The sequence below is a fragment of the Sabethes cyaneus genome, chromosome 3, assembly GCF_943734655.1.
Source record: "Sabethes cyaneus chromosome 3, idSabCyanKW18_F2, whole genome shotgun sequence".
Taxonomy (NCBI): domain Eukaryota; kingdom Metazoa; phylum Arthropoda; class Insecta; order Diptera; family Culicidae; genus Sabethes; species Sabethes cyaneus.
In genome coordinates this window covers 97861812-97877993 of record NC_071355.1, presented here as the reverse complement: position 1 = coordinate 97877993, position 16182 = coordinate 97861812, and the positions used below count along the sequence as shown (strand labels likewise).

The 16182-nt window shown below is 37.5% G+C and overlaps 2 protein-coding genes across 3 annotated transcripts; one reads left to right on the top strand and one right to left on the bottom strand.

The window, feature by feature from the left end:
- Window positions 1-1077: 1077 nt before the first annotated feature.
- LOC128742090 (uncharacterized) lies at window positions 1078-3813 on the top strand. Of its 2 annotated transcripts, XM_053838304.1 has the most exons (5): window positions 1078-1174; window positions 1270-1390; window positions 1460-1574; window positions 1632-2423; window positions 2860-3813. In XM_053838304.1, exons 2-5 carry the CDS (start codon window positions 1272-1274, stop codon window positions 3439-3441), a joined length of 1608 nt encoding a protein of 535 aa, XP_053694279.1. In that variant the 5' UTR covers window positions 1078-1174; window positions 1270-1271; the 3' UTR covers window positions 3442-3813. The 2 variants fall into 2 exon arrangements, with proteins under 2 accessions (XP_053694279.1, XP_053694280.1); XM_053838305.1 differs by lacking the exon at window positions 1078-1174 and having other exon boundaries at window positions 1200-1390.
- Window positions 3814-10333: 6520 nt separating this feature from the next.
- LOC128742095 (ubiquitin-conjugating enzyme E2-17 kDa) lies at window positions 10334-15251 on the bottom strand. Its single transcript, XM_053838309.1, has 3 exons — window positions 14804-15251; window positions 11241-11526; window positions 10334-11179 (listed from the first exon to the last, which is right to left on the bottom strand). Exons 1-3 carry the CDS (start codon window positions 14845-14847, stop codon window positions 11054-11056), a joined length of 456 nt encoding a protein of 151 aa, XP_053694284.1. The 5' UTR covers window positions 14848-15251; the 3' UTR covers window positions 10334-11053.
- Between the last annotated feature and the right edge of the window lie 931 nt (window positions 15252-16182).

Below are 16182 nucleotides of genomic sequence, written 5' to 3'. Positions count from 1 at the left end.
ATCGTTAATTTTGATCACTAAAATTAACGTACTTAAACGTTATATTTCAAGTGCCAGTAGTACGCAATAATTGTATTGTGAAACTGAATTGTTATTTATGTAACTTTTTACAAATTAAATGCAATATTGTCAATTGCAAAGAAAATTGTACCATCCAAAGTGCGATATCGCTCATAAAAGTGCTATTTTACATTAAATCGTTTCGGTATCTTCGGCGCACTTATCACTTGGAAGATAACGAAAAAGTGCGCCGAAGATACCGAAACGATTTAATGCAAAATAGCACTTTTATGAGCGATATCGCACTTTGGATGGTACAATTTTCCTTGCAATTGACAATAACAAAAGCACAACTTATGAAAAATCGTTTGTTATCGATATTAACTGCATATGCGTTATAAACGAATAAAACGTATGGTTACGTTTTATTTCAATAATACGCATATTCGCAGTGAGTCAGGTAAAACAGTAGCAGTAAAGTAGCCGCATATTTTGCCAAAATAGCATTTAAGGCAACTTAAATGCTTACTGGCTTGCAATTAAATTGCATTGGAAATGCTTATTGGTTACCTGGGTCTCATTGAACAAAAAAAAACTATCAATACGTCAAATATGAAATGGTTCGCATTCTGAACTGATTTTAACCACTCGACGAGAAATAACCATCAAACTGTCAAATTTTAACTAAAAAGTTAAAAATTTCGCGAAATGGTTCACAGCCTCAATAGACTGATGTGCTTGCGCTTATTTCGACACTAACTAAGAATTTAAAAGTATTTTGTTGACGAAATTGAGCATTACCGAGTATAAAACATAGTTATTGCGTACTTTCGACAGATATTTTCAAAAATTGCCGGAGTTTTTTACGTATGGATGTAAACAAAACCACATATCAAACTCACACTGACGTCAGTTTGACTGTCGGATTATCGAGTCAAAATTCGCTAATCCGGCTATAAATTTGTCGGATTAGCGGGGCGATACTGTATCACAATTACTTGTGATCTTTATAAATATTATATGTACTTTGATTCATTTGCTGACAAAATTATTGCACTTGTAGGTATATGTGTCAAAATTTTGTGTGAACCGTGCGAACGTGTATTTTTTAGCTACAATTTTCTTGCTGTTCTGTTATAGTAGCGGCTTGTGGCGTTCAGAAAAATCAATTTCGGTTTGTTTCTATTTTCGTTAGTTAATAAAAATTGCTTTATTCTCTTAGAAATTAAATATAAATTCTAAATAATCCAAAACAATCCTGTGAATTAGGGATGGCCAAACGAGGTAGGAAAAGAGCAAAGACAGCTCTTAAAAAGGCAACTGCTTTTTCAGTAGGTACCGCAGTCGATGTCCCTCAGAAAGTTCATCCTGCTAGAGACGATTGCTATCCGTGAGTGCAATAAATTAAGTATTTCGTGTAGTTGCTCCCACTATATATAACACTATTGATATATTTAAGGTTAAATAAGTTGTGTCGTTTGTGCTTGCTTTCCAACATCAACATGGAACCGATTTTTGCTTATTCCGGAGACACCAGACTTTCTGATAAAATTTTTGAATGTACTAATTTGAAGGTAGATTATTGTTTGTTGCTATTGATTCTTATTTGATTTGTATGTAATTATTTATAGATTAATGAAAGTAGTGAACAAGGAATCCCGACGGCTATTTGTGGTCAATGCAAAAAGCAGCTAGATCAGTGTCATGAATTTCGTCTGCTTTGCTGGAAAAATAATGAAGTTCTGCAAAATTTGCATGCAATCCTAAATCCGAAAAAAACACCTGAGTCGAAAAATTGGTCCACTCCCGTTGTTCAATTGAAAAAACTGGATATTAGTGTTAATCACATGCAAAGCGGACAAACGGACTTATCCAAGCTGTACACTCCGCCTCGAGCTGGAAGGAAAATTGCAATTGCAAAACGCAATTTTGGCGAAATTTCATTAGAACAGCTTTATACCCCATCTCGACGTGGTGCATTCTCATCCAAAGCTTATCCTCGCTTTTCAAAAGAACTAGTTGTACGTCTAGTTCCAATGTCTGCTTCGCTTATCAATAAGTACCGAAAGGCCACTGTGACAAAGACAAAAGCTGCAATGAAATTATTTTCCCAGCCGAAAGGGGCTTTGCAACGGGTTTCGAATAAATCAAATAACTCAGTTGCTAAAGCTAAAATTGAAAAACGTAATTCGCCAATGGTGAAGAAAACTACCACCAAGTCTTCTAAAGTGAAAAAAGCAGCGAAAATGACACCTCCGACGATAAAGAAATCTAAAACAAAACGAACCGAAATCTCGATGCCTCCGAAGAAAAGAAAGGAAAATTTTCCAACTCCTGTGCCAGCCATGGTGACTTGTCTGTTGTGTACTAATACATTCAACAATCAGAAAACACTTAGCCGACATATGATTGCTCACGAAAATGTAAGTTCCTTAAAAGTTTATATATCTTAGGTCAGCCTTTCGCTCAAAAGCCACTTTTCTCAGCTGTAAAACTCGTACAGGCACTCTGTTCTGCTTTTTTTTTTATTATTTTTATTTAACAGAATTCGTAATCAACTGTTAGAGTACAGGAAAATTGCGGAGCTAGTACTACGATTCTATTCACTCGTAAAAGTTGCTCCCTGTTGAGATACGAACATGCAACGACTGGTTTGTTATACCAGTGTCGTCATTTCTCTAGCACACAACAGAAGTGACAGTCCGAACTACGACGACAATCAAAAAGTTATAATGTAGTCTCTTATGATTTTGTCTTTCTTTTGGAAGGTTTTTTCACAGAAAGCAATTACATATATCCATATTGAAAAAAATATAATATGTACATTTTTAAATCGACAAATATATTTTTCCTTCCCAGAACCGCAAGCAAAATCGCGTCTTTGGTTGCGAAGTTTGCCGAAAGGAATATTTGAAACAGGCCCAACTGACAGAACATCTGCAGAGCGCAGAACATATTGCATGTGCTGGACCCAGTGCATTGGAGGAGACCGATGTATCTATTCTTCCTGACAATGATGATGAGCAAATGCAAGTAGTTTCTGGAGAAATGTCGAAAAATATGTCTACTACTGACGCAGAGGCAGAAGAAATCACAGACCAACCTGTAATTTATGGATCTGATCACCGGCAGCCGTCTCCAGACACAAACGACGCGTCCCAGCAAGAGGATGATCATACTCGATCAAGCCCGAAATCCGCCGAAGCAAACCAGATAGAAGCGAACATCGAACCATCAGCGACCAACGAAGTTCCTGTCAATCGTGATGCTAGTCCCATTCCAGTGGACAGCGAATCATCAATTTCGCGAGACGGGGGCGTACAGTACAGCGACGTTTGCTCGACAAACAATGCAGAAAACTTGTTCAACGGTAGCGGAACTGAGTCTTTCAATTCCTCGCGACGTGTCACCTTTTCCGATATAACTGAAGTTGTTGAATAGCTTTTGTTTTGATCAGTGTAGTGTACGATTTCTTTTTTACTTTTTTTGTTTTTAAGACACAGATACTATGTTTACAATCGTTTTATGATACAGAACCTTCGACCGAATTTTAATATTCTTTTCAAATGAATGTAGTATGTTACGATACCATAAAATAGGCTTACAGTATCAGCATCTTGATTATCAAACAATTCATCACTTAGAGAAAGCAGCAGCGAACACTAATAGGAAATATATCAGCTTCCAGGTGATGTCAGCTATTAAATGGAGTATTTTTTTAAGATCTGGCAAAAGAAAAACAGGTTGTATACAAATAACAGCCTCTTCGTACTATGGATAAAAAGCAAACAAAGCCAAGTACACAATAAATTATATAAGTGAAAATATGACTTATTTACTTATCTTGTTGCGATGTCCCTTAGGATTTCACCTGCATAAAAATTTTCCGCCAACATACTCGATCCATGGCTGTCCGGCTCTAGTTTCTCGAGTATCCCACACATTCCAGGTTTTGCTCCACTTGGTTAGACCAAGACCAAGTTAGACCAGATCTAGCACGCTGCGCACCTCTGCGTCTGGTACCAGCCGGATTCGAGCCGAACACCATTGGCGACTTTCCGAATACCGATGGGTTCGCCGCAGAGTTGCGCCAGCCTGTGGTTCATCCTCCTCCTCCATACACCGTTCTCACATTCCCCGCCAAAAATGGTCCTAAGCACACAACGTTCGAAACGGCAAGTACTTTCACGTCCCCGTCCAACATTGTCCACGTATCATGCCCGCGAATATTTAATAAAATTCGGTATAGATTGCGGCCCATTTCATACTTTAACAGATAAGAGCAAATATAACCGCTTAGCTGGTTTCGAGCTACGATGCTGGTCTAACAAGACAGTCGTCGTATGTTCGAATCTCGGCTAGGCGGTGCTGCTAGATAGTCAGTAGGATTGTTTCACTAGCCTCGTAACCGTCCTGTACTCTAATAGCCGGCTATGAAGTATGTCGATAAAGAAGAGTCAAGTCTAAGAAAGATGTTTAAGCCCAAGGCTTTGCTTTCCTTTTAGCAAATATCAAGGCAAGAAAGAAAACTTACTTCTGCAAACACTTTTGCGGTATTCACCCAGACGGAGCTCCACAATCAGTATACTCACAAAACTACCGCTACTCGCGTAACAGTCCCATTTTCTACAACATTCCCATTCTTCATAGGTTATGAAACCTCAGGGAATTGAAAATAACCTGGAATAATCAGGGAATTTTGAACAAAATCGGATTTTTTCAGATAACCGCAATGAACGATTTATTTAGTAGTCAAGCACACTTCGAAGTCAGTAAAGAAGTATGGCGCACAAACGGTTAAATTAGGTTTTTGATAATTAGCTCGGTGATCGGGGCCTTATTCTACGAGGAAAGTGGCATGGCAAATTTTAATTTGCTGCCACTCGCATTTCATTCGGCGTTAGTCAAGTCGAATCGAATGACATTAGAGTTTTAAGACGGACCTTTTGCAGCATGTGACTCGATTCGCAGAACATCGAATTAAATTCGAGTGGCAGCGCAGCTTGGTTTTCGAGAAACATGTTGCAGAAATTCTACTGACTCACGGAAGTGCATAAACTTGCCACACTGATCCGAAATACGGATGTAGCGACCCTACATTCTACGTTACGAATTTTGGGATCTAGCTAGCTTGATCCCGGAAGAGTAAATCCCGATCAATCCATGCCAAATAAAATTGTTAGTCAGAAAGTGGAATGGCCACCAGTGGTAAGGTGAAATTAAACACTAGGTCAATTAAACTGCTTTTTCTACATGGCTTATAACTCGGAAAACGACAATTAGGCATATGAACATTACCGCGTGGCTTGCAGGAAAAGCATCACAGCGGATTCTAGAGTTAAAGGGTAGCACGGGGCAAGATGCCCACCTTAAGCTCACTATCAATATATCCGAAGAAATCTACACCAAATGGCTCAAAACCCTCGCTAGGTTATCTTTTATAGTCTTTTCTATAACCTGTATGCATATTGGGTGCTAAAAATTATAACGCATATAAAATATTCACGAGCAATCGTTTTTCGGGAATCGATTTTTGGGAATTTTACCAACCTGCGGGGCAAGATGACCATCCTTTTCAAAAGCTATTAAACCTTCATTGTATTTCACGTATAATCTATATAATAAATATTATGAATTCAAGCTGCTCATAAACTATTTTAAACATTATTTGAATGTTTTGGAGTATTTAGTTAACCATAAAAAAGTTGTTCATTGAATGTACGTATTCCTCTGTGGTCATTATTAGACAGAAATATGTTAAACAATGTATTTATATCAAAAACAAATAAATATAAATTATTCCGTTACAAATATTTTATGCAGTGTGATTGTTGCTGTTTTAAGGTTATGGATATACAATTCAGGGTAGCAATCTTGGTCTATAAAGCGGTGCGCATTTGCCCCGCAAGTAGATGTATTTTGACGTAGGACTACGTCTTACGGCAAGTTTTGAGATAGGGTGTCATTCCAAAAAATCGAAAAATGCGAGCGTCACGAAAAATGAAAGGTTTTGAACGCTAATAGCTCAGCGGTTTTCCGATCGATTTTCAATATTCTTACACCAATCTTCTAACAATTGACCCAAATGGAGAAAAGTATGGATCCTTGATGTTGAACTATTGAAAAATTGAAAATAATGAACCTATGTTTTACCAGAATTCTCGCTTCGTGATTGGTTGGAAGATTCTTTGCGATGATCTAAACCTATACCAATTTGATATCTGTGCTTGGGAAGTACGCCAAAACAAGTGACAAAGTTTCCTCCTTTCAACAAGATTTCTTAACACCGCGGTTAAACCTAGACCATTTTGATGTCCTTGCTTGGGAAGTACGCCAGAAAGAGTGCCAAAGCCCCCTCGTGCCAACAGATTTCTTACGAACGCGACTAAACCTAGTCCAATTTGATGTCTGTGTTAGGGAAGTGTGCCAGCAAAAATGACAAGTTCGCTGTCCCAACAGATCGCAAATTCTTTACTGTGAGACGATTAAACCTCGGAGAGCTTGATATCTGTGTTGGAAAAATGTGCTACAGCTGTAGTGTTCGGTTATAATACGACTCTGTATGAATACGCATGCTTGCCGATGCCGTTTCACTAGAAGTGTAGTGAAAAGATGTGCTGTTGATAAAATAGGATTGAATTGGTAAAATCCCTTCAACGTGGGGAATCATGGGCAATAAAGACAATCTTTAATTTCAGTAAGGTAGCAGGAAAGCAATAGTTTGTGTTTTTGATTTTGTTAAATTGTTTTCAAATGCACAATATTTTGAGAATTGAACGTATGCAATATTACTACTTTGATAAATGTTACATACAACGCATGTAGCTTGTATATATGGTGCATATAGCATGTATACATGAAGAATCGAATGATTACAAGCATGAATACATGCTACTATCACTACAAAGAGACTTACGTAGTCCTGCGTCACTTATATATGCGGTCGTGTCTTGTACACAACCCCTCTGATTTTTTTAACAGCAATTTGTGGTAAATACATTCTCTGCATAATTGGTGCAATATCAACATCTGATTCATTACTAAAATCAATGCCACGATAACTCATTCGTTACATGAAAGTTTTTAAAAATCATGATTAAAACCTTATTTTATGGCTGCGTAATCTTATAATAAAAGCAGTGTTTTTAATCGTCGATCTTTTTTTTATGTTATCGAAGAGTTCCATGATTTTATTTTTGCAATTGTTTCAATTATTGTTAGATGTAGTGTTTATATACGGTTACTAATTATATCTAGATAGAATTAACAAAAGGGCGAATGTCGCAAATGTAAACAAAACGGGTGAGAGTTATTTTTTGCTGGAGCAGCATACAAAAATCAACCCTCACTCGGTTTGTTTACGTTTGCGACATTCGCCCTTTTGTTAATTCTATCTTCATATATCTTTATAGCGTATAAAACGATTTTTGGAAGGGTGGGCATCTTGCCCCTTCCTACCCAATGGGCGGTCAAGTGTTCGGTGCTGCGAGAAGATGAAAAAACGAGCGACACTCTTTGCCTAGCCAACTTTGTTTATTAATTTTCCACCCTCCGGTTGTGCATGAGTTTGCGAATAAACTTGCGGGGAAAAAAAGAACGGATAAGACACATTCCAGTGTTACGGGACACTATCCCTATCATGCAGATCGGTTCCTGTCTCATCAAAGCCCTGGCATTCTAGTGGAACATAAAGTACTCTTTAAATAATTATTTTACAATTTGCCAAAAAATTGGTGAAACAGGACGCGATTCACAGGGTAACAATGAGTGCTATTTGTTTTCTGTAACGCTGGAATGTGTCATAAGGAACTCACTGGAGGAATATAATTTGCTGGCCGGCAGAATTGAAGAGTGCGATTGAAGAACTTGCCTTGGGAAATAGAGTAGATGGAGAAATTTCCCAGTTTCGGTAGGTTGAGCTAACCAGTTGTATGGGTGATCTTGAAAAGTCTAGCAGGATGGTTAGCACACGGAAAAAAAAATGCGTTTTCCGCCGGTAGCACCGGGCTACCCTACACGGTCACCGGTATCTAAAAAGATCGCATTTCAATGCAATTTTTCTTAACGATTAGCATATGACGCTAAGAATCATATCGTGCGATGCCGTCAAGTGTATTAGCACGCTCGTAATAGACGTAAGAGAGGAGACGCAAAGAGAATCCCCCATTTGCAGTTATGACCTATTCAAAATTCAGGCCAGAATTATTCAGTTCTGATGTTATCATCTGTCCCTTTTTGAGAAGGTTCTCTGTATAAAGCGTGTAGGGTGCTGTGTCTCTGCATATTGGCGAGGAGGTGTTTATCAGCTTAGGGACTGTATTCAATGAACTGTATTTCAGTGAAACGAGCATAGAATTGGACCCCTAAGTTGATAAGCATTTACTCTTGTTAGCGCTAATATGCAGAGATGTAGCACCCTACACGCTTTATACAAAATTGATTGAGGTTTTTCAGCATTTTCTCAAGGAGGGACAAATGATAACGACGTGTATTTTGTATTTTCTGCACATTCACCTCCATTCCGTTCAAGGCTCACCAATTTAGCAACGAATCAATCATTGATAGTATTAACAAAAGGGCGAATGTCGCAAATGTAAACAAAACGAGTGAGAGTTACTTTTTGCTGCATCAGTATAGGAAAATCAACCCTCACTCGGTTTGTTTACGCTTGCGACATTCGCCCTTTTGTTAATTCTATCTTCAATTGTCGAATTTGTTTATTCAATCCGGATTGGAACTGGATGAACTTTTTGTGTTCATTTGCTCCTATCTGACAGATAAAATGCATCCAGTTTCAACCCGGATTGAATACACTCAAGCACTTCTTTACACGGTTTGTTTTATCGAATATTGAGAACGGGGCTATTTAGGGACCGTTCATTTATTTCTCAATACGTTTGGAAGAGGCCCGACATTCGCCATGTATTTTGTAAATAGTCCCCGTTCTTGAGTGATCGAAAAAAACAAACCGTGTAAAAAAAGACTCGAGTGTAAACAAATTCGACATAAGTTGATAAGCATTTCCTCCACAGATGTAGCACCCTACACGCTTTATACAAAATTGATGAGGTTTTTCAGCATTTTCTCAAGGAGGGACAAATGATAACGACGTGTATTTTGTATTTTCTGCACATTCACCTCCATTCCGTTCAAGGCTCACCAATTTAGCAACGAATCAATGTCAGATTGTAAGGCACAGCAGTCAACTCTCGAATCTATTGCACGGTAGAACCTCAGGTCGTCGGCAAACATACACTTACGAGATACAATTGTAGAGCACAAATCTTTCACAAAAAAGATAAATAGTAATGGACCCATATGGCTTCCTTGGGGCAACCCTGATTGCATTTCAAATGAAGGAGAACTAGTTTCATTTACACGCACAAATGAATTCCGACCTGTAAGATATGACGATATCCACCGTGTCAGCCACACAGGAAATCCCATAAGGGATGCTAGTGTCTGACTGTATTGGTGGTTTGTGTGCAACGCGAAACTATTTCGTTATGGAAAAAAAATTCGCTATGAATACAAATCACGTATACGTATACGCAGCGAAGTGTGCGCTAGATAAATTTCGGCATCTCTATTCTATCTAGCTTTGTCACCATTAACAGGTGCGGCACCCTGTCAAATGCTTTAGCAAAATCAACATGAATCACATCGATCTGCTGTCGCTTTTCCAGCGCTCTCGTCAGTGTTGAAACATACGCCATCAAATGTTTTTTCACGAACCCATGCTGCCATTCCGAGATAATAAGATGAACCTTCGGGTAAAGCGAATCGTGGATAAGACTTTCAAAAATCTTTGGTAAGCAACTAAGAATCGAGATACCGCGTAGTTCGTAACGTCATGGGTATTACCTCCTTTATGGACAGCCGACAGGTGTAATTGCAGCAGTCTTCCAAACACTCTGAAAAAATTTCTTCCGTCATTGAATATAATTGTTACAGGAATTGCAAGTGTTGCGGCGCAGTTTTTGAAAAGAAGCGGTGGCAGGTTATCAGGTCCGGCGCCCTTCGATCCATCAATGGATTGTAGCTTCGATGCCACATCGGTGATCGTAAAGTTGAACAGGGGAATGTTTAAGTCGAATAGCGGCAAACTGCTTAAATACGCTTCAGACGAAGGTCGTTAGTTATGACTTTGCACAGTTCGAAAGAAGGATGAGAATAGGCTTGCTGACTCAGACGAAGACTCGGCTACGGTGTCGAAGTGGTGCACTCGTTGTGGTTTTACTGTGGTGTGTGTCTTGTTTGTAGGGTGTGTATCATGGGGATGTATGAAACAATTGAATTTGTTCGGTATAACACAATTTATAACAAGTCACAGACTATGTGCTTTATATTTCTTCTTCCTTATTTTTTGCAGTACATTAAGGTTTGTTAAATTATTGATTTTATTGGTTAAATAAGATTTACTTTCTCGTTCTTTTTTTTCTACACGCTCGCATGTGTCAAATTACAGAATTTCCTGTTTATTGAAAATATCGATTTATGGTTCGTTATTAAATTTATTTTTCCTCGTTATTGTAGGTCGTAGTAGTAACCAGAGCAGTAATCATCAATGTGCATACGTGTGATTTAGTATCAATTTATATTTAACATACTCTGTCCGTGCTTTCTTGTATCAACTTTTGACTTGATTCGGTAAATGATCTCTGTATTTTGCTTTTGCCGGATGATTCCCATTCATAACTGAACAGCTTGTTTGCAGCGTAGTGCGCCTCTATACTTTTGTTAAACTTACTGCACGATCCGAATATTTATTAGTACTTGTGATTAGTTATCTTCTCATATATTGTTACGAGTTGTGATAATTTTCATGTATGTATCGCTACCTGATACTACTAGCATCTGCGCGTAGAGAGTATGGAAAGTACCTCCTATAAAGAATTATTTGCATATTTTCAGAGCGTGTTTAATGATCAGAGTCATGACTGTAACAACGAGACACTGAACAGCGTTGAATTTTTTTTATGGGAAATAGGTAACGAAGATTCGCTGATAGAGGAAAACTACACCGGCAATTGTAACAGTTTGGCGAATGGGGCTAGTCGATGAAACTCTGTTCAACACACGCTTTCACTCGCTTTTCATATTCTCGACGATTCTCCTTATAAAGTTGTGCTGCCATCGAGTTTGCAGGTGAATTTGGGTTAGGATCACTGAGCAGCGACTGTAATCATACGAAGTATATTATTGTAACACATATAAATCTGGATAAATCCGACATTTACCTGTATTGAGGTCAAAATAGCTGACACATCGTAAGTAGGACTCCACCTATTCTGTAGAATATCCAAGCAAATGCCCCCATCAGCATACACGTTGGGGTGAAACATTTTAGATACGAAACGAACTGTTGGCGGCTTATTTGGGTATTCCTCAGTGAATTCTATCGTAAGCTTAAAAGTGCCGTCTTCAAAAGGTGTATCGTGTGGACCGAAAATCACAGCATTCCAAATCATAATATTGTTGTCTGTAGGTGCTCCGGAAACGCCAGTTGGAGGGTCTTCCTGGAGTCTATAGAAATAGAAAGAGTCAGTAGCGCTGGCAAAATATAAAAAGACAGGAGTGGTGGAACAGGTGAAATAGGAGTTCAAGCAACATGAAAGAAGCCGAACAAAATAAGGTGCTTCACGCTTTTCCGAACATAGAAAACGATTATTCGACGTTAAAGGAACAATTCAAATATAACGACCCGCATTTCTAGGCAAAATGATACACTTTTCAACTGATTTTTTGAAGGTTCTGTCGGAGTGATGTTGATGAATCAGTTGCAAATGTTGTGCTGACAATGCTAGCACTATAAGAAGGTTAGCTGTCAAGTAAGTAGCCGTATATTTTGCCAAAATAGTTTTTAAATAGCGTTTAAGGTGACTTAAAAGATGACTAGAAAAAGGGTTGTTCTCTAGGTACAGTGGGATTTCGATTTTAGTAACAACAGTATTTGTTTTTGGCAACAGGGTATGAAATGAGGAAGGCAAACGAGAAGGCGACCAACAAGCTTTTGCCAGTCCAGGGTCCTATCTAGCACCTCCACGCGGGCATAATCGGTAATACTCTAATGAGTAGCTAAGCAAGGAGGTGCGATGCTGCGAGGTTCTCAGGTGCCTGATATCAAAACTGAGGTTTTGAACAGACTGCTGAGCCACACGGCCTTGGTAGCAGGTCCTAAGTCTAATATGTTATTTAAATTGTTTCGTTTTAGCCCACCAAGCTCCTCCTACTGTACAATAGAAGCTTTGGCCGTAACAAGCTTAAATAATGCACGTGGATTTTAGAAGAGAAATTAAATTAATTATTGTATATTAGATGCATTCATGGATACTCAAATGACGCAATTACATTTCACTCGAAGGATTGCTCGTGAGATTGTTCTACTTTTGCCCATAAACCTATGATATAATATATACTTTATTATTGAATAAAGCTTCCTCATGATCCTTACTGTCTTTTGTCTACCTTGCCCTACTACACTCAAAATATTCTGCACATAACTAATAGTAAATTTCCACATGAAATTCCATATGATTATCATGAGCCGCATATAAACACAATCCTCCCAGAAATAGGTACCCATAAAAATTATACGCGTATGAATAGTATGTGCAAATGCACATATAAAAATTATACGCATATGAATAGTATGTGCTAATTTTTCGCTTGCACATAAATGATATAACTGTTTGGCACATAAAGATCATTTACTGGGCACATCGCAAAAATCTATATGTGGGACAAATATAAAAACTTTACGAAAAGTTTTCTCAGAGTAACACGAAAAACTCTGTTTTATAATATCTATAAAGGTAGTGTGTTCCTTGCACTTTCATAAGTAGATGCTACACTAACTCTCCTACCCACTTCCCTTATGGTTGTGCGGACCTAGTCAGGTATATAATGCGATTATATAGCCATCTACGATGTGTGCAGCCTCATATGCTAATGCTAAAAGTATTAGTTTTTGGCAATACGAAGTATTTCGCTTTCAAAAATAAGCTTTAACATTACTCAATTTCCGCATATGTACATGTTCAAAATAACCCAAAATGATGACAGTATGTGCATGAAACAGGGATGGTTCGATCACTTTCACTCAATTTTGATTCATTTGACAGTACCGTCTTAACGGGGCCAAATATGACAAAGTTATATATGGGACATTTGTAGAATAGGTTATTATTTATAATTTTGATGAATTAAGTTTTGCTGTATCTTTTGTAGTTACGGCGCTACAATGCTAGTATCTTATTAGTGACTAAATGAACGTTCATTTAGTCACTAATGAGTTACTAGCGTTGTAGTACCGTAACTACAAAAGATACAGCAAAACATTGTTCAGAAAAATTGTAATTAGTTTTATAAATGTCTCATATATAACATTGTCATATTTGGCTCGGCTGAGACGGTACTGTTAAATGAATCAAAATTGAGTCAAAGTGATCGAACCATCCCTGGCATGAAAAAAGTTTGTAGTTGTAGAATGTTTCGAAACGTAATATTTTATTGACGTTGGACTACCGCTTACCGCACGGCATCAAAAACCTGCTTGCGTCGGTTTGCGTTGCTGTAGTCCGGCTTTTTGAGTATAAAATGATTGCAATCACAGAAAAATCATTAAGTTTAGCTTAGTTTTGACCCTTTAGTTTTAACCCTCTAACGGGCAACATCGTAAAAACGATGCGATCGAGCAAATGATTCCGCAAATGATCATGAAAGTACACTCAAAAGAAACTCGAGTGTTGATTTTCATGCGAAAATATTTATCTGGAGGACCGCTAGGTATGAAATAGTCCGATTTCTCTTTTTAGTTCTTTATGCCTAACGCTCTACCCAAATATTTTTTCAGTTCAAATATATCACAAAAATGGAAAAGAGCATATAAATTACTCATAGGAAAAATTTGAGATCGAACATTTTGTTCTAGATGTCCTTTTTCTTCAAACAAAGGTAAAAAAGGGAATATTCGCACCATAATTTTTTCGGAATTTTTCGGAATTCTTGATAACTTCGGAAAGATGACAACTTTGGAACGCATGGTCAGAATGTTGTGATATTGCTATCAACATGTCAGGAAATCTGTTCTGAACATATTTCTCATATTGTCAATTCAAGACAAATTTCGTATGTGGCTCTGGAGCTCCAAAACCGAAGGCTGTCTACAGACGGTCTTACCCGTTAGAGGGTTAATATAATAAAAAAAATATCTTTAAATAAAAATAATAAAAATGAATTAAATTATTAAATTAGATTAAATTATGGTATTATGGATTTGTTTTCATAGTTTCATGGTGAATTATTTTTAATATTTTAATTATGTTTTTACATAGTTATACCTATTTTACATTTACAATAAATTTATTTCAACACAACATACCTATAAATACATGTGCTAAAAAATTTATGCTGCAAAAATTTTGCCTGCACTGCTCATACGAACCAACCATAGGCGAATAAATACGCCAAGGTCGAACGGAATGCTCTAGCAATTTATAGAAATATTCCTTTTAAAGCAGGGTATAAAATACAGCACTGTTTTGCATTGGCAAAATCGTTGATCTCAAATAATATTGCAGTAGATAGGAAATAATCAAGTTTGCCATATTTGGCAACAAGTTTGCTTGTACAATCTAATAGAGTACGGAAATCGAATTTACCCTCTTTGAAGGTATTGAAATAAACGCTGGTTAAAAATACAGAAATAAGCGCTTGGCGACATGACATACAACTTTTTTTTAAATAAAAACAGGAATAAGTAAAACTCCCAAAGCTATCATGGCAAAACTATTTAACATACCTTTTGAAATCTCTCATGAGACGTCTGCGAGCTGGAGTTGACATTTTGTTTTCTCTAGCAGCTGCTGTTGCCTGGTTCTGGAAATATCCTATAGGCCTTCGTTAAATCAGCAAAATTTGTGACTGGACAAATTTTACTTGCTCAGCTGACGGATCTTGTTCGTCTTTATTTCGTTGGCGAATAAAGAGCTTCAACGTTTCTTTTTCTTTATGTAATTTTTTAGTCGCTTCCTTTTTTACACAACGCTCACACACACCGATAGTCTCGTATCAAAGCCTTTTTGGCTTTTCAGGGCACTTCCAACTTATTTGTGACAAGTGTCACAAAAAACAACTTCTTGCGGAAATAATGAAATCAGTATCAGCACATTTCAAAAATTCAATTGTTTTACCAAATAATGCGCAATAATTACTGAAATTACTGAGATGCTGTTGAAACAAACATCTACAAAATTTTTCATAGCACTTTGGACGAAAAATACGCAACTAATGACGTTTTGTTCCTCCGTTCCTGTTTTCTGAACTTTTTCTAACCACACCGTAAGGTGATGCCAGATTTATAAAGACGCCAACAAACTACTCGAAAACTAAAATGAGATATGTCGACCAACATTTGAAAAGGGCGAATAAGCCCTTTTCAAATGTTGGTTAAACAGAACAGTACTCAATTTCCGCCACCATATTGACATCTCTATATCGAGCTGCGTAGTAAGTGACAGCACCAGGATGTCACGGGCTCAAAATTTGACAGGGGGTCTAAATCAGTCTGCTGGCAGTCGAGTGAAATGCAGTGGTATTGCGCAAGGTATTGCGATTGTTTTTTGTTTTGATTAAACACTTGTATCGCCCATCACTAAAAACTTGTTCTAAATAGTTCTAACGATTAAAACAGCAGAAAGGATTCTTGCCAAGGATATTATCAGTCTTTTTAAGGCTGATGGTGTAATAAAACGATTTGTTTACAATTTGCTATAAATGCATAACAGTCCCATATGACTTTGCACCACTTTTGAGATAAACCTGGGAATCATCTTTAAATTAACTGTTCTTTCAATATTTTAAACAAAAAAGTTATGTTTGTTCCCAAAATGTTGAAAAAATATCAAACTATGTCAGTCCCATATTACAAATAAACGCATAACAGTCACAGTAGTAAAACTATATCAATAAGCACCTGTTTTTTGGAAACGCCGTTACCAATTCAACTGCAGCAACTACCAAATGGAAGATTTCATGGCCTAGAAGAACACTATTGAGGAGAATTTGGATCGGAAGTACGATTCCGAAATTACAGTGGGAACTAGTTCCGGAATATATGGGATTTGAACTTAGAAGCACCTTGAATGACAATAAACCCATCATGTGACACCTATAAATACA

What these genes read in the sequence shown, in the direction of transcription:
- LOC128742095 (XM_053838309.1), bottom strand. Translation starts at nt 14,847, where the DNA reads ATGTCAACTCCAGCTCGCAGACGTCTCATGAGAGATTTCAAAAG. An exon ending in CTCATGAGAGATTTCAAAAG is followed by an intron (nt 11,527 to 14,803) that starts GTATGTTAAATA and finishes CTATTTCTATAG; the next exon opens with ACTCCAGGAAGACCCTCCAA. An exon ending in CTATTTTGACCTCAATACAG is followed by an intron (nt 11,180 to 11,240) that starts GTAAATGTCGGA and finishes GTATGATTACAG; the next exon opens with TCGCTGCTCAGTGATCCTAA.
- LOC128742090 (XM_053838304.1), top strand. Translation starts at nt 1,272, where the DNA reads ATGGCCAAACGAGGTAGGAAAAGAGCAAAGACAGCTCTTAAAAAGGCA. An exon ending in GCTAGAGACGATTGCTATCC is followed by an intron (nt 1,391 to 1,459) that starts GTGAGTGCAATA and finishes GATATATTTAAG; the next exon opens with GTTAAATAAGTTGTGTCGTT. An exon ending in ATATGATTGCTCACGAAAAT is followed by an intron (nt 2,424 to 2,859) that starts GTAAGTTCCTTA and finishes TTTCCTTCCCAG; the next exon opens with AACCGCAAGCAAAATCGCGT.